This window comes from Eucalyptus grandis, chromosome 2 (genome assembly GCF_016545825.1).
Source record: "Eucalyptus grandis isolate ANBG69807.140 chromosome 2, ASM1654582v1, whole genome shotgun sequence".
NCBI lineage: Eukaryota > Viridiplantae > Streptophyta > Magnoliopsida > Myrtales > Myrtaceae > Eucalyptus > Eucalyptus grandis.
In genome coordinates, this window is record NC_052613.1 from 1264012 (window position 1) to 1287270 (window position 23259).

At 40.4% G+C, this 23259-nt stretch overlaps 4 protein-coding genes across 5 annotated transcripts; 2 read left to right on the forward strand and 2 right to left on the reverse strand.

Moving 5' to 3' along the window:
- The first annotated feature begins 429 nt into the window (after positions 1-429).
- On the forward strand, positions 430-3187 carry LOC104417344 (protein-L-isoaspartate O-methyltransferase 1). Of its 2 annotated transcripts, none has more exons than XM_010028643.3 (4): positions 430-715; positions 1511-1781; positions 1984-2148; positions 2661-3187. In XM_010028643.3, the coding sequence occupies exons 1-4, from the start codon at positions 464-466 to the stop codon at positions 2909-2911; spliced, it is 939 nt and encodes a 312-aa protein (XP_010026945.2). In that variant the 5' UTR covers positions 430-463; the 3' UTR covers positions 2912-3187. The 2 variants fall into 2 exon arrangements, with proteins under 2 accessions (XP_010026945.2, XP_039163348.1); XM_039307414.1 differs by lacking the exon at positions 430-715 and adding an exon at positions 732-1419.
- Positions 3188-3512: 325 nt separating this feature from the next.
- LOC104417355 (28 kDa ribonucleoprotein, chloroplastic) lies at positions 3513-7284 on the reverse strand. Its single transcript, XM_010028652.3, has 4 exons — positions 6615-7284; positions 6386-6487; positions 4236-4517; positions 3513-3785 (listed from the first exon to the last, which is right to left on the reverse strand). Exons 1-4 carry the CDS (start codon positions 7194-7196, stop codon positions 3720-3722), a joined length of 1032 nt encoding a protein of 343 aa, XP_010026954.2. The 5' UTR covers positions 7197-7284; the 3' UTR covers positions 3513-3719.
- A 2168-nt stretch (positions 7285-9452) lies between these two features.
- Positions 9453-13689, reverse strand: LOC104417362 (probable galactinol--sucrose galactosyltransferase 2). Its single transcript, XM_010028660.3, has 14 exons — positions 13323-13689; positions 12575-12834; positions 12386-12476; positions 12253-12301; positions 12075-12166; positions 11858-11965; positions 11633-11752; positions 11104-11514; positions 10870-11011; positions 10655-10722; positions 10401-10535; positions 10078-10307; positions 9898-9986; positions 9453-9801 (listed from the first exon to the last, which is right to left on the reverse strand). The coding sequence occupies exons 1-14, from the start codon at positions 13499-13501 to the stop codon at positions 9523-9525; spliced, it is 2253 nt and encodes a 750-aa protein (XP_010026962.2). The 5' UTR covers positions 13502-13689; the 3' UTR covers positions 9453-9522.
- A 5899-nt stretch (positions 13690-19588) lies between these two features.
- Positions 19589-23244, forward strand: LOC104417372 (proline transporter 2). Its single transcript, XM_018866384.2, has 8 exons — positions 19589-19760; positions 19867-20091; positions 20205-20299; positions 20371-20557; positions 20734-20858; positions 20950-21165; positions 22637-22867; positions 22939-23244. The coding sequence occupies exons 1-8, from the start codon at positions 19634-19636 to the stop codon at positions 23086-23088; spliced, it is 1356 nt and encodes a 451-aa protein (XP_018721929.2). The 5' UTR covers positions 19589-19633; the 3' UTR covers positions 23089-23244.
- The last annotated feature ends 15 nt before the right edge of the window (positions 23245-23259 follow it).

Sequence of the window (23259 nt, forward strand, 5' to 3'; positions counted from 1 at the left end):
ATCATCGATTTAAGGTATTTCGGTCAATTCCACGAAAAAGGAAAAGGATGTTGCATTAAAAGTCGAAAGGGGCGTGCAGAATTAGCCCCGACCCAAAAAAAAAAAAAAGATTGAAGCCTCATGTTTTTTTCTCAGGAAAGTCTCATGTTAATCAGCAAAGATAAGAAGAAAAGAAGAAAAATTCGCAAAGATTTCAAAGTCATGGCACGTGTCGGGAGCACTGGGAACCGAGCCCATGTGAAAATCGGGCCGTCACAGCCGGCCCAACCGACAACCTCTTCCGGCCCAGGAAGGTGGCTTCCAGTCGGTCGGCCCGGAGGCCCATGACCCGAGCACCAAGGGATATGCTGGATTCCCGGGCCCACGTGGCGACAGCGGAGACCGATGACGTGTCCCCGAAGCGTAGAAGGTGGGAGAACGAGCGAGAGAGAGAGAAGAGAAGATTGAAACAGAAAGTAACGGCATGCCGCCTCCTCCCGTGGCGACACCACTGGCCTGCGGTTCTCGCCACCGTGCGCCGTCTCCTCTGAAGCTCCTCGCCGCCGCCGTCGCCGCCGTCGAAGCCCGGACTCGCTCGGTCCGCCGCCGCCGCCTCCCGCCGTCGCCGCCGCCGCCGGTCGCCCCGCTCGCGCTCTCCCGCCGGCCTTCCTCCTCCTCCTCCTCCTCCTCCTCTCATCATCTCTTCGGCGGGAACTCTCTCTTCTCGCAGATGGAGGTGAGCTCGCCTCCCCCGCCGAGTCGAAGCTCGCGCTCGTGCGTGCGCGTGCGCGTGCGCGTTTTCCCCTTCGGAAATCGTGTGGGAATTCGAGGCGTCTGCGTTGGTGCCGGTAGTGATTGTGGTCGTCAGTGCGATTGCCGTTTGACGCTGGTTTTAATCTCATCCAGGCCGGAGCTTGTTTCGTCTCACTTTCCGGTTTTGTGTATATATATGGCGGTGGCGAGTTCAGGTTTTGTGTTTGCTGACGCCTTGGCTCGGTTGGGGTCTTTGATGAATGTGATGCTTAGTTCTTTCTTTCTTTGTGTGTCGAGCATCGTGCTTTGTTCAATGCGCGGTTGCATTTGCGATGATTGCGTGTTTTTCTCCAGGCGACGGCATGCCATTTTTGCTGGGGATACTGTAGTATACAATTTGTAATTATATTAGTTATCGCTGCGGCACGCTGCGCCTTGTCGTTTGACGATGATGTCCAATGTCGTTGCGCGTGCCGTGGGGGCCTCTGTTATCGGAAATTTAGCCCGTGGCCTTGTCACAGCTTCAAAAGGTGATGGCTTGATGATGTAGTAAGGTCTTTTCTCCTGACTGGTTTGCGGTAGAAAGTGGTGTGTGAGATTCCATTTCTAGGGACCAGAAGGGCCTGGGTGAGGTGCTTTTGCCGACTTTCAGCTTTCACTCGGTTTCTGATGATATACTTGGTTTTTGTTTGTACATTTGATCTCTTTCCTTATGATTCCGAATGACGTTCCTGATTATGCTTGAGCTGGTATCATCCTAATGCATTGGTTATGACAGCGATATTGGACTGGAAGGGGCATCAGTAGTAACAAAGGATTGGTGGAGCAATTACAGAATTATGGAGTTATCAGGTCCAAGAAAGTGGCTGAAGTGATGGAGAAACTTGACAGGGGTCTGTTTGTCCCAGAGGGTGCCCCTGCTTATGTCGATAGCCCCATGCCTATTGGTCATAATGCTACTATTTCCGCACCTCATATGCACGCGACATGCCTCGAGTTACTGGAGAAAAACTTGCAACCTGGCATGCGTGCATTAGACATTGGATCAGGTTCTTATGACAATCTATTTTGTTTTTTCCTCCCCCTTTTTCTGCTTAGAATGTTTTGGTTTCTTAGTGCCCCTCTTTAAGTTAGCAGTGTTAGCTCTGGACATGAATTAATGCAATGAGAATGCAGATTTAGGTTGATATACATGTTTTCGCATGATCATTCTTAAGCTAACTGCCACAATGCTTGAATTTGATCTTCCAGGCACAGGTTATTTAACAGCATGCTTTGCCATGATGGTTGGCCTGCAAGGTCGTGCAGTAGGTGTTGAACATATTTCTGAGTTAGTCGCTGATTCAGTGAAGAATGTTCAGAGAAGTGCCGCAGCTCCCTTGCTAAAAGAAGGAGCCCTGTCACTTCATGTGGGTGGTATGGTTGTCAATTGTTGCCTTACCTATGCTGGACTAATGTATGTTTTGCCTCAGGGAGAAAAAACCGTTACTGTTGTACTTGAGAATTCAGCCTTTGGTTTTATGCCACCATTAGTTTTCCTTGACTGACATAGGACCCTTCCCTGCCCTTTGTTTGCTTGAAAGAAAACATGTTGATTCTTCTCCTATGAACCCATTCGAAAATCCTAACACAAAAGGAGGTAGACCATCTTGAAAAAGATTGACTTCAGTGTCCCCTGAATTTATACTAAAGTATAAGGGATACAATTTTTTTTTAATGAATATGCTATACAACAAACCTGCTTTTCATTAGGAATTCCATGGGAGGAAAAATCTCAAATGCATGTTATTGTCTTGCTCATTGATTTTCCCTTTTAGCGATTCATTAAGAAACCTCGATCGATTTGACTTGGAAATCTGCTATTTTTGTGACAATTACTTGAAGGCTCATTGCACGATATGTGTCATGTGATGTCAATCTGTTAATAGATGGGAGACTAGGATGGCCTGAGCATGCACCCTACGATGCGATCCATGTGGGAGCTGCCGCCCCAGAGATACCCAAAGCACTAGTGGACCAGCTGAAGCCAGGTGGGAGAATGGTGATTCCAGTTGGGAATGTATTTCAGGATCTGAAAGTGGTGGATAAGAACTCTGATGGTTCCATCAGTGTTCACGACGAGACGTCTGTGCGTTACGTCCCTCTCACCAGTCGAGATGCACAGCTAAGGGGGTTCTAAGGTTGGATACTTCTCAGAAAATTTAGTCGGTCTGCACGTGTGGAGTTATATGTTGTGTCCGGTCCCATACAGTTGCATTTTCTCTTTACCACTAATGTGTACAGGCTAAGCTAAAGAAGACGGAAGAGACACCAAGTAGAGAGTAGGCAAATAACTCGTGTAAGCTATCCTCTGTAAGTTTGTTATGAACTGCAAGAATTTATGAAGCATATGGTAATGATGTTTGGAATACCTAGACAATCCATTCCACTTCAAAAATTGTAAGGTTCATATGAATTCTACATCTCGACTAGCGTTGCTTATCAGATTAAAGTTAATGATACCGCATGAACCGTGGAATGTCCCCAGACAGATATTAGTCCATAAGTTTTAGAGATCATGATTCTTTCATGCATAATCAGAGCTCGTCCGTTGTATGTTCAGAGAGCGTATTCACTCCCTGGATGTCAAAGATTTAAACTCCAAAGCAGTAGATATTTGTAAGCCCTCCTGCAATTAGTTGACTCGGCAGTGATATCTGATCACTTGCAAATCGTGTCTATCAATCGAAGCTCCAAGGCAATGATAATTTGCGTCTTTTGCCTATCATTCATTCATGCTGTGAGTAAATAGTATTCTTTCCACTGTCGCAGCTCACCAAAATAAGAGAAATAGACCTTGGCAAGAAAAGAATATGTCCGTCATTTAAGAAAGCTTACAATAGGATCACTGGAACAAGTTACAATAGGATCACTGGAACAAGCGTGAACTTATGAATGACATGATGAATAAACCTAAAGTAATCAAATCCGCGTTATCAAAATTTAACTTAAAAGGCGCTGCGCCTCGATCTTTCCTCAGCCACGTTCACCCTTATTGCCCTTCCTTCCAAGCTCTGCAACGCCACGACACCAAAAGAATCATCATCAGCAATTTCTCCTATATGACTTAAGTAGGATGAAGAAACAACCTAATCTTCTTCTATGGAATTCCAAATATCGGGTGTAACAAAAGCACTGTCAGAAGTATATCAAGTAAAATATTTGTTCTAACGTAATTCTTGAGCGTTAATCCTTTCCATCCTACTCTGATATAGCAAAGAAACCTGCATAAGTTTCAATCTAATGAAACAGAAACAGTACAAACCAACATCTTATCTTTGCTGATTGTTTAACGCATGTATAAGCATAATAAAAATGATTTAACACAAAATTGAAAAGGGAATGAAAGCGCACAGGGTTTTCAACTTTATTTTAGATTAAGAAATCATCGGATTTTCGCCCTGTGTAGAGGACCATGTCATAGTAATTGGTTGAACCAGGAATAGACAAAGAAAGATCAGTACCTGTCCATCAAGCGCAGCAATGGCATCATTCATTTCAGTCTCCGATGCCATTGTCACAAAACCGAAACCTCGTGAACGGCCAGTCTCCCTGTCATAAACTACCCGGGCATTGACCACTTTCCCATGCTCGCTGAAAACCTGCTCCAAGCGACCATTATCCACATCCCAGGGAAGGTTACCAACATAGATCCTGAAAGAAGCCTCAAATGTGCGAACGGGTCTCTCTGGCCTTGATCCTCTTGGAGCAGCCTTATTCACTGTCAAGAATCTTCCACTCATGTCCTGTTTAAAATGATTGCAAAATGCAACACCACTTTAGAAAGCTGTCATTTTTTCAACAGCAATAGAATCATTGACAGGAATGTCATAGAATCAGAGGAATCAAAACATGCTTGAGTACAGACTGCAGTAATTTTTGTACATGAGACTAATTAAAGCAATTTCAGAAAGATTCTAACTAGGCACCTTATCAATGTTCGAAATTAATTTAGTAGCCATCAAAACTTCAATGAAATCAGATAAGCAAAGCCTTCACACAGAGAGAAATAGTTAAAAGCCAAGGCATCAGCAATTATAATAAGTAAAGGATAGTATTATCAGCAATAGGAGGTTGACTAATTTTCAAAATAGTCAGATAGCATCTATCCTGGCCTCAGTATTGCTTTCAGCATTTTGTTCTGAAGCCAAGATGATTTACATTTGTTAGTTAAGCAAAGGATAGTATTCTCAGACAATGTCACTGAGTCATCAAGCTGAATTTCAGCAATTGGAGGTTGACTAATTTCCAATTATCAGATATAATCTAACCAGGCCTCAGTGTTGCTTTCAGCATTTTGTTCTGAAACCAAGATGTTTCTCACTTGTTAGTTAGGTAAATGATAGTATTCTCAGATAATTTCACTGAGTCATCAAGCTAAATGTCAGCAATTGGGAGGTTGACTAATTTCCAATTGTCAGATAGAATCTATCCTGGCCTCAGTATTGCTTTCAGCATTTTTTTTTTTCTGAAACCAAGATTTTTTGGTAAGTTAAGAATAAAGTCAGCAGATCAGGGTATCGAGAGTGTCAATGATAGGAGTCAACTGAACGCAACACTTGACCTTATGAGGATTCTAAATGCTAGTTTGGACTTGAACTTACTGTCCATGGAAGTAAGGTCCACATGATGAAGAAAGAGGTGTTTCCATGACTCTAATTTTGTTCCAGTCAATTCCTATTTCATGGCCACATATTTTTCCAACTAAGTAATGGGAATCCTTTCTAGTGTTACATGAATCCAACTGGTGTGCATTTGCAGATCCATATGCAACTCCTCTGTAAAAATTACCTATGTGGTATTTCTTTCTTGTAATTCAATAGAAGGAGGTACATAATAGTTTTACTGACGCATCATCAAAGCTTGGCCTGCACCTATGTGACTGTGACGGAGAAGTTATGATTCAAAACCTTTATCAGAACAGATTAGGCCAGCAACATAGAAACAGCACATTAGCAAACAAGTAGAGAGATACACTTGATGAGCAGTGACTGGTTTTTCCAAGTAACTGGAAGATGCTAAACTATCCATGCATACAAAAGTTTCCCTAGACAAAACCACATTCACTCCTTTTTATATGCTTTTTTCTTTTTTCTTTTCATCCTTTTGTCTATGCTTAGTTTACAGAAATAAATCCTCGATCATTGAGCACACAGCTGTTATCTCATGGGACTGTGACATCTAAATGACCAGACCACACTGAAAAAGGGGAAAAACTGTCTTGACAATTGGTCAGTAAAACCATGCAGAAAGAAATATAAGATTTATAATGTCAGACAGCTCAAGGAAAGGGACACACTTCAAATACAGACATAAACAATATCAAGCTTCCAAGCAAGGTAGACATATCAGGATATTCCAGCATTCTAGCTCAGTTCTCTACTTATAAGTTGGATATATGCATTCAAAGATCAGACTCAACTACTGGATCTAAAACCAAATCGAGAACACCCCACACAGTACCGAAAGGAGCTAAATGACCTACTAATAGAAATCCTTGACAGTCCCCACACTACTTGAGCTCTATACACTATCTTGCATAAACAGCAATCAGCAGAATTCCAAGAAACAAGAACATTATTCCTCACGATACACTCGAAGGAATTAAACTCACATATTGGTGGAATATATCAACAGCCTTTTCGGCCTCCTCGACCGTGCTCATGGTCACGAAGCCGAATCCCCGACTTTGGTCGGTCTCTCTGTTATAGATAACCTGCGATTACAAAAGTTAAAAACACATCGCATTACCCTCCAAGAACCGACAACCAAACAACCTTTCCCATCGATTATATCCGTACACAAAATGTGCAAAGACAGTGGAAGTCGAAATCGGGGTTCACCTCTGCTATCTCCACAGTTCCAGCCTGCTCAAAGAGCATGGCCAACTTCTGGCTGTCAACGTCGTAAGGCAAATTCCCAACGAAGAGTTTCGCGTCCTCAGGCGGTTCCACAAAGGTTTCTCCTTCCCCTTCTCCTTCTCCCTCTCCCTCCTCAACAGCCCCATCCTCATTGCTCTCGCCCCCGCCTTCCCAATCCGAGACCCGGGCTTCCGTTTCTTGATTCCCCCACTCGGACTCACCGCCCTCTTCTTGTTCCTTTTCTTGTACCTGTTCTTGTTCTTGCTCCTGATCAAGGGTGGTGGTGACCGTGTTGTCCTCGTCCTGCTGGGCCCAGTCCGAGGTCTGGGCGACGAAGGCGACGAAATTCGGATGATGGGTCTTCCTCAGGGGATGAGGGGCGAGCGCGGACTGAGCGAAACAAGAAGAAGAGGAAGCGGAGCAAGAAAGGTGGATCTTGAGGGGTCTGGGAGGGATCGAAAGGTACGGGTGGGAGGACTCGGATGAAGGGGAGGCGAAGAGGGAAGGCGGGCATGAGTCGGTGATGGACAGGGGCTTGAAGACGGGTGCTGTTGCAGAGGACATTTTCTTGGGGAAGGAGAGAGCTTTGGGGAGTGACAGAGTGAGGATAAGAGAAGAAGAGGAAGGGGGAAGGAGAGGAAGGAGAGAGGGAGAAGGATGGGTTAAACAGGCACCATAGGAATTATAGATGGGGGAAAGTCCGATAGGGAAAAAAAATGTGATATCCCTAGACCATCACCGGCTTCCACATATTTTCTCCCCCAAGGCCCGTTCTGTATTTTTTAGTATTTAGTTTTCTTACCAAAATTTAAATTAAAAAAAAATGATTTCCTTTTTAAAAGAATTAGATTTTTTTTTTTTTTCCGATGTATCATTTCTGAAAAATATGATTAGTATTGGCCCCGTTCATCTTCGGCGCAAGAGCTTCGAGTGACTATTACGCACTCTTTTAAACTATATAAATTCAAAAAAATTTTCATTTTTTAATCTCTCTTTAGTCCCGAGATTTAGGATCAGGTTTTGGTGGCTTGGCCCAAGTTTAGGATCCATCGAGTCCATTGAAGCTGGGTTGAGATCCTAGTGGTCGGGCTTGGGCTCTCGACACCCACATTTGGGTCAATAAAGGCTGAGCTCAAAAGGGTGCTTGTACTGGATTTCGGTATTTGAACTCAAGTCCATAAAGACCGTGCTTGAGTCTCAGATGCTCGAGCTTTGGTCCCAATACTTAGACTCAACTCCATAAAGACCATATGTGAGTTCTTGGCGCTCGAGCTTGGGTCTTTGGTTAATGAAACTTTTATTCTTATAAAAGTATTTTTTTTAAAAAATTGAATTTTTTTATTATTTTGTTTGATTTTTATTTTATTTTTTTCCCCTTTTCCTTTCCCCTTCTTCCTCCATGGCCATGTGCCATCGCCAACTATGTGCCTTGATGTCGGTTGGTAGCTTAATGACTGGCCATGATGCGGGCTAGCGAGCAAGAAGCTTGATTGATCTTGATTTAGGCGAGCTCGAGCTTTGCCAATGTTGGTGAGCTTAGGACTTGCTAGATCCATGCAAGCTTAGGCTCGGCCGAGGCTAGCGAGCTCGGAGCTCGCTAGATCCAAGTGAGATTGGGCTCGGTCTAAGCCGACAAGGTTGCTCCTAGCCCGACTCCAATAAGGCTAAGCTCACTTGTGGCTGCCACCAAGGCCTGCAGGTGGGGAGAGAAGGAAAAAGAAAAACAAAAAGAAAAGAAAAAGAAAAAAGAAAGAAAAAAAAGAATTTAATTTAATTTTTTTTGGCTTAAGATAAAGTTGTGAGTTTGAAATCACATTTTCATTTGAAATCAAACACTAGAAAATATTTCGATCAATAACTTCCCAAAAAGTATTTTTCTTTATTATGAAATTTCCCGCCAAATGAAATTCCCAAGAATGCGAACTTCATGGTCCAAGGTATTTATAATTTGGGGGAATCTACGGTATTCCAAATTCAGAGATAAGTCGCTTCCTTTTCTTGCAACTATTCTTGAAACACATAAAATTTTCCAATAGATTATAAGGCGTGACATACCTTTGTCGTTTCGCTTTTCCATGACTCGGACTCATTTTTGTGCCATAACTACATATCGATATCTGAATGCGTAACCAATCATAGAAGCATTTCCCTCTTTTCTGTGTGCCTGAAAATGTCTCCCAGACCATTTTGGTGCCATAACTGGTTACCTTGTATGCAGTAAAGTTGGACAGTTGAAGTTGAAATTGAAGGACTTACAAGTAGATCAGCACAAGCAGGACGAAGGAGTACTACGGGGATGCCTTTATAAGTATGCAGTCTGTGGATAATATACATGAAAATTCTGATCCTTAGGAAAGTCGACCCAACAGTTTCAATCTTGCAACACACCTGCCTCGAGCGCAAGTACGCGATTTTATTCAGCAAAACCAGGTTTTACTTCTTTCTCTTCTTGAAAGAGTCGAGGAAACATGCCGTTATTTATGCAGGTTATGATACAGTATGCAGAATTAGTCCTGGAGGCCTTCTTTTCTTTCAAAACAAAGGCAAGCCTGATTATTCCATGAACATCACCGAGAGAATATCAAGTGCGCGTCTCACTTGAAACCTAGCATGCCACCTTGAAAAGAAGCTAGGACGCGACAATGCCTAGTCATACATCCTGAAGGATCTCTAGAAACTAGTCAAGCTGGCTGATTCCAAAGAGTATTGACTGCCTGAAAAGCAGGATAAGCGTTGCTGGAACTTAAGATCGTCATGCAGCACTGCAAGGTGTGCTGCAGCGTAATCAGATCGGTACAGAGAAAGTCAAAACAAAAAAAGAGACTCAAATCCGCAACATCACTGTAATAAATTTTTTATTTTCATTGTTCAATGAAAACGCATCTTATCCTCAGTAAACAATTTCAATATCCCTCAGTTGACATTGTTCTGGAAGATCTATTGTCAACATGTTATCTTCAGCATTGTAAGTGAATTCCACTTCCTTGGTGTCTACTTTACAGCACTTCGGCTTCGAGGTTGTATAGAATCCGAATCGGCCGCATCCTCGACCTTCTACAATAATTATGCCCTCTGAAATGGTGGTGCATTTTATAGATTGCACTGCTCCTCCAGAGTTGTACATGTCCAGCAAGCCTATTGGAGCAAAGTGAATATTCTCGAGGAAAATCTGTTAAGAACAATTTGCTATGAGGATAATAAACAAAAGAGGAAAAGGAAATCCATAACAATGGAATGATCATGAAAAAGTGATAAAAGGAGAGACCCTTATTGGTGATATTGTGTATATTTCACACTCCGGAGTCTTCAAGGTAACTTCAAGATTTCCTCTCTTTGACAGTCTGGACAGGGATCCTGTGACAAGAACATTTCAGACTCTGAGAATTGAAGCTTATGCAACATATAGTCATGTCTGGTGGAAGAAGCAAACGAATCTGAAGTTCACCTTTGTTGAATGCATACACTGCACAGTCTCCATCCCAGTTTTCACCTGCAATTTCTTCAAGAAATTCAATGTTGGCAGGACTGATGCGCCCTGAGATGGGAGGAAGCTCAGCGGGCGGTGATAATGACTTCTCTTGTAAATCCTGTTTCAAAGGCCAACTTCCTGCTCCTTGGCAATTAAATACACCGATTACGCCTGTTAACTTGTTCACGTTCCATATCTTGAGCAAACTGCAGAAGATCAAAGCATGGTCAATGAAAGACTAATTCACAGGAATTATTTTTTGAATCTCTAGGGCAATGCACAATGGAATGCATATTTACCTTTTCCCATCCATGACAGGATCTTCAAAGAGACAGTCACGAGTAGGCCGGCCAGCATATCTAGCTCTTAGGACAGAACCATCCGGCAAAACCAGCTTCTTCAGGATGTTGAAGTCATGGTTGGCAGGTTTGTCACTGTTACAACCCAAGTTTCATCGTAAGAATGCCTCCACTTATTGGAGTTGCTATTTTATGTGTGCCTGGATGTTTCACATGCTGTCTGAACTCATAATCCATTCATGAACAATAGCTACCTGACATATACGGCACAACCACCTAGTGCTCTTGCTGCGCCATGAAACTCAGCAGTTTTGTGCTTGCTCTGAAAAGAACCAGTCAATGGACTTAGCATAAGTTGTCTCTGAAGTATAGCTCCCCAGCAAAATGCCAGAGGCACTCGCCCTTGGCTAGCGAATAAGAGAAATCATAACGTAGTGAGTTGAAATTCTGTGTATACAAGGAACCTTACATGGAACATGTCCCAATCTGGCACAAATACCTCCCCAAGAAGAAGGCTGTTATATGCGACAGAGGCAACATGTAAAGTCTGTAATGTCTGCTCTTGTGGCATGAAATCCTCTGACGCTCTTGCAACTGCACTCTTCTTGGAACTGACCTCAACAAGCAGTAAAGCCTCATGAAATGGCATTTCGACCTTTCTATAAGGACATCAGCCAAAAAGATAATGAGCAAATGGAAGTACCTGTAGATAGAATCTGTATTGTGACTCATGCAGCAGATTAAGTTGTTTTCTTTGAAGTTTTTCTCTACAGATTGCTCGAGAGCTTCTTGATATTGTCTAGTCAATGTAACCCGTCCTCCATACCCGTTGCCCAAGGTTTCAATGAGATTCTGAACATCCACCTTTACTCCATCAACACCACAGCGTGCCAAATAACTGTGGAGGTCATTGTAGAAGTCATATATCTTCTCAGGATCCATTACTCCAACTCCATATTTCTCCAAGCTGTCCATAGCGATGTCTCGAAGGTTACCAAGGTTACCAGGGGACTGAATTGGGTATACCAACTTTGGATTGTACTTCTTCATTTTCTCAGATGTTGGGTGCACTCCTCCCCAGTAACCAGCCAACGCATGCCACAGGTAGATATAACTGCGCATTAACATCATAGAGTTCAAGGCACGACAAGTTTGAGAAAATGTGCATCTCGAAGAGACAACATGACAACTGATTATACATATGACAGATTGTTGAGGCTCCATGGTCTTACTTCAGTCCGTATTTCTGTTTGACGAAATCAATCAGCTCATGCAAATCAGTGCATGAATCCTCTGAGACCGAGATTTTAAATTTTTCATTCTCTTTGATGTCAACCAATCTGGTGGCAAACCTGAATAATCATTGATGGCAGAAGAGAACATCGGGGTGACTTGATCAAGCAGAGGCATTATAAGGTTTCAAAAATCAATCTGGAGGAAGAAAATTGCGAACTTACTGCATTCCTTCAACAATTGGTTTTCCATCCTCGTAAAATTCATTTGTCGTGTCTTGCCAACCATCATCGATGATCACAAATCTTGGCGAACAGCCTCCCTCCAAGAAACTGCATAAAAATAGCTACTGCTGCTCAGCTTTTCAATACATTAACAGTAAGTTAATCTTGACTTCTTCCACATTCAGAACTGAAATGTGGCTTGGCAATTGCATTGCACCTTTGGAGGCCTTCTTTGATTCCTCTGGGACTGACTTCAGAGTAGAAAGCATCCCATGTGCACCATCCAAACCAATCAAGGTGCGGGGGGATCTACCGACATCATGTCAAAAAAAAAGTCAGCAGGCAGAGCCGTTATCTTGGTCGTGCAGTTAAAAGAAATTAAAGAATTCTCTTACCGTTTTGTCGTCGATGTGGCTAAAAGTACCCTTCTGCTTCGCCAGAATCCTGTATCCGAGTGCATTACAATGTTAAAGATTTCCAGCAAGAAAGTAGAGGGAGAACCAATATGTTGGATCAAACAAAGCATACTTGATAGAATCTTTGATGAGATCAAACGGGTTATCTCCATAGTTGATGAATACTGCCTCGAGTACTTCAGTTGTTGTGACATTGATGTCGCCTGAAGCATTGAGAAGGAAGAGAAACCAAGTCTTGGATCAAAATGCTGAGGCCAGAAACAGAGGCAACTGATAAAAAGCATAAGCAGCTAATTCCTACCACTTTCAGCACAGAACTGGAGCTCATTTGCGGCATTCCCTTGCAGACTCGTACGGAATGGACCATCCAAGACAGGTAGGGCTAAGATGTAGAATGTCAATTCAGAGTTTTGTTCCTCCGATACTCCATCTAAAGCGGATTCCTGTCTTGCTTCTAAGAGAAGCATTTCGGTTTCAATGGGAATTTCATTAGCTGATTCACCGACCCGAGGTATCATCCACCAGATTTTGGCTCTAAAGAGACACAGGAACTTGAATCCCCTGCAACAGTCCGCAGATTAACCGAAAGCTACAGCAACTTGGGAGAACTAAATAGATGACATGTGTTGATTCGTGTTCTCTCGTGATCCATCTTCTTGGGGACATTTAGGAACAAGAACCAAAAATGCGTGTTTCCACCAAATCCATCCAGAAGAGTTGACCAGACATTCAAGCATATCAAAACAAATGAACTTGAAACACAAATATGGTTACTTTAGATCCTACGAACGACTAACCAATCTCCGTGGTAACATCTAGAAACTAATTTAACCGAAAATTCAAGAATCCCCAAATCAAGAAAGCAGAAAGTTCGGAACTTCAGATCAAGAAAACACGTTGGCATCAATCGTATTCGAACAACATTTGCAGAAGACCCATAAACAAAAAGGCATTCCAGAAAACCATGAAAGCAGAAACATCAACAGCAATTCCGAGCAAACGAAACAGAAGGAGACTGAAATGCTATCCACTGAGGAACATGAACTAACTCAAGAACTCCGAGGCTGAAAACATGGCGGGAGCTGGGGGCTGCTGACGTGGCGCCCAAGAAGCCCGGCCCCGATCCGACCGGCTTGAAGGCAACATTCCGCGGGACTCCGGTCAAGACCACCTTGCCTCTGACCGAGAGGCAACCGTTGTCGATGACGGGCGCGCCGGTGACCGTCATGATAAACCGTCCGCTGAAGTTTCGTCTCACCAGCTGATAACTGGCATGGCTATTTATAGAATGTTGGTGGGCAAATTCCAGGAATGCGATATAAACGTGCTAAGTTATCGGTTGAGTGCATCAAGAGCTCAGCTCACCCCGTCAAATCCTTCAAGTCAATGCATTTCATCGGTTGGTTTTTGAAATTCAACCAAGAATGAGTAAAAAAAGTACTCGAATAAACCCATTTGACCATGGAACTCGTGGATGTATCTTAGATTCCAACCCTAGATGTGATGGGCCCTATCCTCTAAAATATTTTAGTGAAAATTCAATTAAGTCTTTCGATTTTGTTCGTGGGATCTCTCTCCCACAAATAGACGATCATATTTTGTCTGAGTTGATTATCAAAAAATATTGTACTTTGGTAAATATAAGAGAAGATAATCAATTCAATTCAAAATTTTTAAATTTACCAGTATAATCCTAAAATCTTTATGCAAAATTATAATATAATTTTTATGATTAATTATTATGTGCGTGATGTTTTTTCGAGTGGAGTTGTTCACTTTGACGTACCATATTGGCGATTTTTGGAATGATTATATTGAAATCTCGTACAATTATTTAGGATTTTATTAACAAAATTAAAATATTTAGAACTGAATTAATATTCACATCATAAATTTAAGAATAATTTGATAATTATTCCGTTAATATATGTCCACGTAAGCCATGTCAATCCATAACCATAACACCTAGAAGTGGTGGGGGGCAAAAACAGGGAATGAGGTTGTAATCAAATTGATCAACTGCCTTCTCGAATGTTCATGAAATAAATCAAAGCTGAGCTTTGGTAAAAGAGTCAATGAAGGGTTGTCTCCAAGATTTGATGGCTTATCCTATTGAACATAATAAAGTAAAGGAAATGGAATTTGGGGATAACCTGCCAAACCCGACACCAAGCTCTAGAGCTTTCCCCACGGGCCAGCTTACGTGGTGCTGAGTCTGATGGTTTGACCCTCGCTCTCTGTCTCGTCACATTGGCACGCTTATCCGATCAAACGGAGAATATTCAAAGCTCGCCACCTATAATATTTCATATAATATTAGATAATAAAAGTCACGAGTTCAAATATTTTTAGATTCATAATTTATCTTATTTGTATATATTTCAATTCAATCTACACACGATAAGAAGTGTTCATATATTTAAATATTCAATTGGATCATAACTACTTTTCATTACGCATGCTTATTGTGTTTGAAGCACTCTTTTGGCAATCATATTTCAATCAAAAGAAACAATTTCTCCTTTTTTTAGGGACACGCTAGAAGCAAGAGGCACAATCGAAATTGGCCTTTGAAGTTTGAAGTTCTCTCTCTCTCTCCTTTGTTTGGCTATTGGGTTTGCAGAGTTGTTGTGCTGTTCGAAGTTTGGTTTATGCCGAACAGTCTCCTGATGAGACAGTGGGCGACTGGGCCAGGACCAACGCTTTGATTCTGCCGCGGGATTACGAAGATGGGGCCGTCGCTTGATAGGCCCGGCTCTACCCGATTTTGTGGCCCGAGTTCTTGAGAAAAAAAGGGAAAATGACATGGATGAACCTGTTGGCTGTTCTAAGCTAACTGCATGTCGACCGCTTAAACGGAGCTTCGGGTTCACTTAGTTCTTCGCTTGTTTCAATCCTAGCTGTCTCAGCGGAATTTGACTCCACAACGAAATATCTCACCGATAGTCATTTTTTGTTTTTGTTTTTTTTGTTGAGGAGACCGGTTTTGTGATGGCTTTAGACAGAAGATATCATAGATCCTTAAGTAGTTGTTCACACTTAAACACTCTTGTTGTCGATTGAAATCAATTGGCAAAATTTTTGGCTTTTGAATCTTTCTCTCAGATTGAGTTTCAATTCAATGAAAGTCAAATTTGTGAATTCTTTCTTTAAGAGTGAAGTAAGACATCTGTTCCTAACCCTCTTGAATTGAGCAGATCGATTGATTCATTATCGTATTGATGAATTATGGCTTAATCAACAATCAATACGTTAGGTATCATTTTACAAAACTAAGAATGGAATTATCTTTTCATATCAGTCTCGGATGGATTGAGTTAGGAGATAAATTCGCATACCAAGTAAAGACATTTTTTTTTTTTTCTCTCGATAATGACAAATGGAACAACCAAAGTCTCATGAATTCATTTGGTTCTATCTTGCCACATTGGGCAATAAATCGACCAATTATTTGATGGTTGACTAGTCGTGAAAACAACAAAGTTAGGAGTTTTGAATTTTGTTTGAGTAAAATTCAGTGCCAACTCAATTAGGATGTGGCTTCCTATATACTAGTCTGTCCATCTCTCTTTTGTCACCTAATTGTTATACTATGAATTCAATCACTTGATTAAGATTTGCAAGTTGAGACCTTTCCTACCCCCAGGTACAAGGTAGATCGGTCAACAGATTGGACCTTCTTGCTCTCAAAATTCAGGGTAAATAGGATTTTTAGGCTTTTATAAAATCTTCACTAGTGGTGAGATCACTTACTGTAATTTTTTTTATTGCTATTCAATCAATTAAGAATTGGGAGAACATAACCGGAAACCATTGTGTTTGTTTGGATGGGTGACTTATGGTGTGAATAATAATCATTTTGGTCATAGACATAATTTTTAACCAGAAATAGATTTTTTTGTTTCCATTCTCTAAATGAGTTTTTGATTAAAAATACATGCTTAATAATGACACAAAAATTTTGTTCTCAGAACAAAAATTCATTTGTTTACAATACAAAATTTCTCCCTCCTAGACGGGTGGCGGAGGACAGCGAAAGGCAATGGGTGGGCGGGTGGTTAATTGTAGGGGCAAGTTATGAAAAGAGTTTTTATTTCTTATTTCTGTTTTAAAAAGAAAAAATAAAAAACTTTTACTTCTCATTTCTATTTCAAACCTATTTGTGAGCTAAAAATTTGTTCTAGAAATAGAAAAATAAAATTACATTACCAAATGTATTTCGATTTCAAATTTGTTCTTGGGAATATAAAATATATATCTAACTAGAAATAGAATAGTTATTATGTGGACCCTTAGGGCCTGTTTTTTATTTTTATTTTTTTGGTAAGTCCTACTCTATTCCTACTCTCTTGAAACTTACGCGTCCCCACCCCATCCCCCTGAGAAGGTGGCGATTTAAACCCTCACCTCCCCATTCCATGTTAGAAGGGTGGCCACTGGAGCAAATCCCAGTGGTTCCTTAGGGTCTGTTTAGCAACTTGCCAAACAATGCTTTTTTCTGTTTTTTTATTCCTGGGAGTAGATTTAAAACAAAAATGCGTTTGGTAAAATTTTTGTTCATGGGAACAAATTTCTATTTTTTTGTTCCATGAAGTAGATTTGGAATAGAATTGAGAATAATAAATAAGTTGATTTTTTGTTCTTGGGAACAATTCTAGAATCAAGTCAACTTATTTTTTCTTTTTCTTCTTCTTTCTTCTTGTTCTTCTTCCCTCTCCCTTGTTCTTCAAGTGTTGCCGTCGGTGAGCCTCGCTTGGCTGGGTGAGGCTCCGCTTAGCCTGGCCAGATCTGGGCGAGGCCACTCACCCAGCTAAGGCTCGGCCGAGCCTCGGCTAGCTGCCGGTGGGGATTGGCTGATAAGGCACGGCCTTGTCGAGGGTCGGCAATGCTTTGGTGAGGTCGTCGGCCCTCGTCTGGCCGGTCGCCGATCATCCCAAGGCCAATGATCGGCCACCTTGAAGAAGAAGAAGAAGAAGGGGAGAAAGAAAGGAAAAAAAAAAAAAAAAGGAAAAAATTAAAAATTATTTAAAAAATAAAAAATGATTTGAAGTAGGAATTGAAATTTTGCTATATATAGAATACATATTTAATTTTATATTTTAATTTATTATTTATATTTATAGTTTATACTATAGTTTATTATTTACTATTTAATAAACATTTGATTAGTTAATATTTTTATTACTTAGTATAAACATAATTAATCAATAGAATTTCTATGATTTGATAGAATTTTAGAATGGAATAGAATTTGAAATTCAAATTCTTTTGAAATTGAAAACATACTAAAATATAATATGATTTCTTCATTCATAAGAAGATAATTATATTGATGAGTGATCCATGAGAATTCAATATCAAATTTACACTCATCTAAAAAGGTAATTGAAAAAGAATTGGAATGGAAATTTTATGCAGTTATCAAACGCATTTATGTTCTTTTTCTATTCTAAAATAAAAAATTTTGTGCAGTTATCAAACGCGTTCTTTTACTCAGAAATTGTTCTTGGGAACATAATAAAAAAGAATCATTTCTGATTAGAAATTGTTTCCGGGAACAAAATGGTTACCAAATGCGCCCATGTCCCTGGCCTAGAGATGACATTGTTGATTGCATTGATGATCATCGACTTCATTATGTTAAAGTGTGTCTTGCTAAATGATTTGTCGTCTTATTATGCCAATCCTCGAACAACCTCTTCATGTTAGCCATCAAAGTAAGGTTTGGTGCTAACTCTTTGCTAGCTCCTTCGTAAAGTGCCATGGGATTTTGACGTTGTCCCCTTGGCTTGGCTCTACTACTAGAGCGATTAAGGTCTCAGAATGGTAGCTGCATCATTGGAGTTGTTGTTCGCAATGTGATCATACCTTGAATGATTCCTTAATCTTGGCATTGTACTTTCTCAATTTGATTACACTGGTTCTATTGAGCATGCTAGAAAGATGTTTCGCCATAATTCAGCTCCGCTACGGAATCTTTCATGAAAAGTCGTTATTATGTTTTTATTAGAGGAGATAGGTCATGTGACAATTCCGGACAGGGTATATCATAAGTAGACAAGAGAATCGACAACTTTACTTTAAATGGAGCTGAATGTATACAAATTTTGTTGGAATTTAATCGACGACAAAACTTGAAAACATAATCACTACATAAGCTATGTCGGAATTTAATTGACAACAAAACCTGAAAACGTAATAATCTTATGCCGGAATTTAATTGATAACGAGCCACCTGGGACACAACGCAAAGATACACCTTAGAAAATCAATGACACGGATTTAAAAACTTGTGCTAAGAAACATGCTGAAACTTAAATGACAACACAAGTTTGAAACTACAACTACTAGTGCACTCGTGCCTTGAAGAGTACGATGTGACTATTTAAAGCTTATGACCGATAGCTACTAATGGGGGTTACAAACGATTATCGAACGATTACATTGACACAACTACCATGATGGTTTCTTTAACTCCATTATCTTGATGGTTGCTTTATTCCACTACGTTGATGGTTACTTTTTTGATGGTTGCATTTGATATTGTCGACTTCACTTTTTGTCTAGTCCTTTGAGCTATTGATTCATCAAGTTGTTAATAATTCTGTTCATAAATGACCAAACTCTAGTATCATCGACCATGTCTAAAACTTGTCTATAATAATCAAAACTGGTCCTTTTTTGGTACAAACACTGATTAAGGGCTTCATATCCGATACTCATCACGTCTTTGCTTGGTTGTACAAGGATCCCGCCCGCCCGCGGAGGCAACTATGCTCACCACGCGCTTGCACCAGCACCCAAGCTTCGCTCCTGCTTCGCCCAGCTCCCGCGCCTATCGAATCACCGGCTATGACACAGTAAAGCTTCGTGTCTGTCTGAAGAGATTCTCCTCATAACGTAAGACGAGATGGGTTTGACATCTATGACGTCCTTTTCTTGGTAAGAAATGCCACCAAGCACCATCTGAAAGTGACCACAATTACCTCAACTTGTGTCGAGCATCATTACCTGGTAAACTAAGTCCCGTCATGCCTTCCACCAAGTTAAAGATAAACGACGAGCTTTATATTGCTCCCGTATATCAGGTGACAGAAGAAAATTGGTTGATCGAGGGACCACTCCTATCAATTAGAGCCGCTAATAATGGGGATTTAGCTATTTTGGGGGCAGTGATGTATTTCATTGATGCCCCATATGACCAAATCCTCCAATAACCACTCGACAGGTGGGTCGTTCTAGTCGTGTATGAGCTTCTATCTATCCCGTTCTCATTAACTTCGTGAAAACAACCGCTATCACGACAAGCTTAAAATAGCAGTACCCTCATGACCAAAATGGTATCTTGTCTTTCTTAAATATGCATGTTGCAACCCCATCAACTGGGGAAGCCATGGAAGCTCTGAGCGTAGAGCCAGCCCAAGCGAATGAACACGCCCAGGATCATCAACAATATGCCTCTCTTTCTGCTCACACCACTGACCACGGTCATTTTTCCGTCGTTCTGCAATGCGATCTCGAAAGCGTCCTCTTCTGCACATTTTGCATGATTGTTTCTCAGCTAAGAATAAGGTTAAACGAATGATTTTGCAGATTCATGGCTTCAAGCGGGGTTGCTGTTGGTGACGGGCTTCAACTGTGGATACATACTGAGCTTCTCGAACCTTATGCTGGTGCCTTTGGGTTGGACATGGGGCATCATTTGCCTAGGTGTCGTAGGACTGTACACTGCATATGCTAATTGGCTCTTGGCTGCTTTTCACTTCATCGATGGCCAGCGCTTCATTCGCTACCGAGACATCATGGGCTTCCTTTTCGGTCTGTCTCTTCACTCTCAACGATTAAGCTCCAAGCTGAGAGGAGTTTTGTTTCGTTAACTTATTCTTTTTGTCATATAATTTGAAAAATCTCCTCGTTTGCATTACATGAAGGCAGGAAACTGTATTACATCACTTGGGTTTTCCAGTTTCTAACCCTGCTTCTTGGCAACATGGGTTTCATCCTTCTGGGAGGGAAAGCTCTCAAGGTATTCGATGATGAACTCAGACTGATTAATTTTTTATGAGAATATACATAACTTGTTTTGAATATCGACAGGAGATAAATTCAGAATTCAGCGAAACTGCCCTGAGGCTTCAGTACTACATAGGCATGACAGGAGCAGCATATTTCATGTTTGCTTTTCTGATCCCAACCATGTCTGCCATGAGAAGTTGGCTGGCTGTCTCTGCAGTCCTTACTTTCAGCTACATTGGACTCCTCCTGATGGTGGTCATCAAAGACGGTAGAAATGTTTCCTTATCAAAACATATATTTCCTTATTATATAGCCAGAATGGATTTGGACAGCTATGTGCACCAGTGCAATTACGTCTGTATGCTAGATACGTAACTGTCCTCCATAAATGTCGTATCTATAATCAGAGTTGTCTAAAAGTAATGGTTAACCTTTTCTCGATAGGGAAATCCGACGCGAACAAGAACTACAAACTCAAAGGAAGCAAAGTCGACCAAACCTTTGGTGCATTAGGTGCGGTTTCAGCCACTATTGTCTGCAATACCTCTGGTCTATTACTAGAGATTCAGGTGGATACCTCAAGTTTAGCATTCAATTCATACACGGAAAATCAATCACTGTCACTACGTATGTATGAATAATGGAGTATGGATAATGCAGTCAACTCTTCGCAAGCCGGTGGTGAAGAACATGAGGAAAGCCTTGGGCTTGCAATACACGGTGGGCCTCATAGTGTACTACGGCGTGACCGTGGCTGGTAATTGGGCGTACGGGTCCGACGTGTCCGAGTACCTCCCCGAAGAGCTTAGCGGGCCCAAATGGGTGAAGGTTTTCATCAACTCCTCCGTCTTCCTCCAATCTGTAATCTCCCAACATGTAAGATGCTTCTCCTAACTAGACTTCTACTTGCTCCTTACCGGGCGGATTGAGCCTAATCGTTATTCAAGCCCATTCCCGACCGAAAAGGTACGTAGGTGGGCTGAAAGGTGGATCGGCTGTGCTTTCGAATGATTAAGTGCTTCTCTCAAGGCTTCTTAATGCACACGCATAAGTGTATGTGAGTAAACATAGTTTCTTCGTACTCCAAATATAAGTAGTCCCTAGTGAAAGTTGTGAAAAATGATTCTGTCAATATTATGACGATAGAAGATCAGACTATGCGGCAGCTAATTTGATGGCAATCGGAGAAACTTGCTTTGCTTCCTCGGAATTTTTTTTTCTGAATCTTGGTACTTGAACTTTTCGTCATCTGAAGCATGTGTGTTTGAAGACGCCAGGGACACTTAAGTGCCATAACTTCAAAACGGTGACACTTAAGTGCCACTTTTTTTTCGAGTGGGACACTTAAGTGCCACCTCCGACGACCCTTGCCGAAATCCTACGTGGCAATATTTTATTATTATTTTTTGCTTACGTGGCTCACGGAGCTCCAAATCGCATAAAAATTAAAAAAAAATTAAAAAAAAATTAAAAGTTTTAATTTTAAAAATTTTAAAACTTTTTTTTTTTTAAAAAAGAAAATTTTAAAAATTTTAATTTTAAAAAATTAAAAAATTTTAAAAAATAAGAAAATTTTAAAAATTTTAATTTTAAAAAATTAAAAAATTTAAAAAAAAAAAAATTTTAAAAATTTTAATTTTAAAAAATTTTAAAAAATTTTAAAAAAGAAAAATTTAAAAATTTTAATTTTAAAAATTTTAAAAAATTAAAAAATTTAAGAAAATAATAAAATTTAAAAAATTTTAATTTTAAAAATTTAAAAATTTAAAAAATAATAATAAGAAATTTTAAAAAATTTAAAATTTAAAAAAGGGGGGAGGCGGCGGCGGAGGTGGCGGCGGTGAGGAGCCGGCGGTGGCGGCAAGGGAGCTGCCCCATTCGGCCTCCCACTCCCCACTTTTTTATAATTTTTTATAATTTTTTTTTAAAATTTTCTTAATTTTTAAAAAATTTTAAAATTTTCTTAATTTTTTAATTTTTTAATTTTTCTTATTTTTTAAAATTTTTAAAATTTTAACATTTTTAAAATTTTTCTTAATTTTTTAAATTTTTTAAATTTTCTTAATTTTTAAATTTTTTCTTAATTTTTAAATTTTTTCTTAATTTTTAAAATTTTTCTTAATTTTTAAAATTTTTTAAAATTTTCTTATTTTTTTTAAATTTTTTGAATATTTTAAATCTAATTTAATTAATTTATATACTATTATTTACACGAAGACGCGAAACGGCGTCGTTTTGCATTTTCTCCGCCACGTCGGCGTGCAAAACGACGCCGTTTGGGACCGAGCTCGCCTTGGAAAGTCGCCACGTCAGCCATTTGGCGGATTTTCGCCGGAATGGTTACTAGATCTTTGTGGCACCGATTCACGAGACCTTAGACACCAAGTTCCTGAAACTAGAGGAGACCATGAACTCGGCAACGAATCTTAAACGACGACTGCTCTTGCGAGCTGCCCTTTTCGCAATAAATACCTTCCTGACCGCTGCTTTTCCGTTCATGGGAGACTTCGTCAACTTCTTTGGCTCCTTCACGCTCATTCCCTTGGTTTTTGTGTTTCCCAGCTTGATCATTCTCAAGGTAAATTCATCATCCATGAATCACTGCAAAACCCAAAAGGATCGATTCTGACCTTTTAAATTTTTGAGCAGGTGAAGGGAAAAACAGCAAGAATGGAGAAGAAGGCGTGGCATTGTTTCAACGTGGTGGCGTTCTTGTTCCTGGCGGTGGCTGCCACAATTGCAGCGGTTCGATTGATCATTGACAATACACGCACGTACAGTTTTTTTGCTGATACATGAATCCTACGTAGCTCATATAAATACGTTTACTGTTTATATCATCGGGACGGTGTTGTCCATGTGATAGCAATTGTGTACTGTCTCTAGATTTCAAGCTTTACATAGTGTGTATACAGTGAGCAAGAGGCCTGGAAAAGAAGTGCTTTTCTGTACTCATCCTGTTGTGGAAAT

Excerpts from the sequence above, each read along its gene's own strand:
- LOC104417344 (XM_010028643.3), top strand. The coding sequence starts at position 464 with ATGCCGCCTCCTCCCGTGGCGACACCACTGGCCTGCGGTTCTCGCCAC. Across the intron at positions 716-1,510 it reads CTCTCTTCTCGCAGATGGAG|CGATATTGGACTGGAAGGGG; the intron begins GTGAGCTCGCCT and ends TGGTTATGACAG. Across the intron at positions 2,149-2,660 it reads CCTGTCACTTCATGTGGGTG|ATGGGAGACTAGGATGGCCT; the intron begins GTATGGTTGTCA and ends ATCTGTTAATAG.
- LOC104417355 (XM_010028652.3), bottom strand. The coding sequence starts at position 7,196 with ATGTCCTCTGCAACAGCACCCGTCTTCAAGCCCCTGTCCATCACCGAC. Across the intron at positions 6,488-6,614 it reads GAACTGTGGAGATAGCAGAG|GTTATCTATAACAGAGAGAC; the intron begins GTGAACCCCGAT and ends TTGTAATCGCAG. Across the intron at positions 4,518-6,385 it reads TTGATATATTCCACCAATAT|GACATGAGTGGAAGATTCTT; the intron begins GTGAGTTTAATT and ends CATTTTAAACAG.
- LOC104417362 (XM_010028660.3), bottom strand. The coding sequence starts at position 13,501 with ATGACGGTCACCGGCGCGCCCGTCATCGACAACGGTTGCCTCTCGGTC. Across the intron at positions 10,723-10,869 it reads CAGATTGGGACATGTTCCAT|AGCAAGCACAAAACTGCTGA; the intron begins GTAAGGTTCCTT and ends GGTTCTTTTCAG. Across the intron at positions 9,987-10,077 it reads AGTGTATGCATTCAACAAAG|GATCCCTGTCCAGACTGTCA; the intron begins GTGAACTTCAGA and ends TTCTTGTCACAG.
- LOC104417372 (XM_018866384.2), top strand. The coding sequence starts at position 19,634 with ATGCATGTTGCAACCCCATCAACTGGGGAAGCCATGGAAGCTCTGAGC. Across the intron at positions 20,300-20,370 it reads TGGGAGGGAAAGCTCTCAAG|GAGATAAATTCAGAATTCAG; the intron begins GTATTCGATGAT and ends GAATATCGACAG. Across the intron at positions 20,859-20,949 it reads GTCTATTACTAGAGATTCAG|TCAACTCTTCGCAAGCCGGT; the intron begins GTGGATACCTCA and ends TGGATAATGCAG.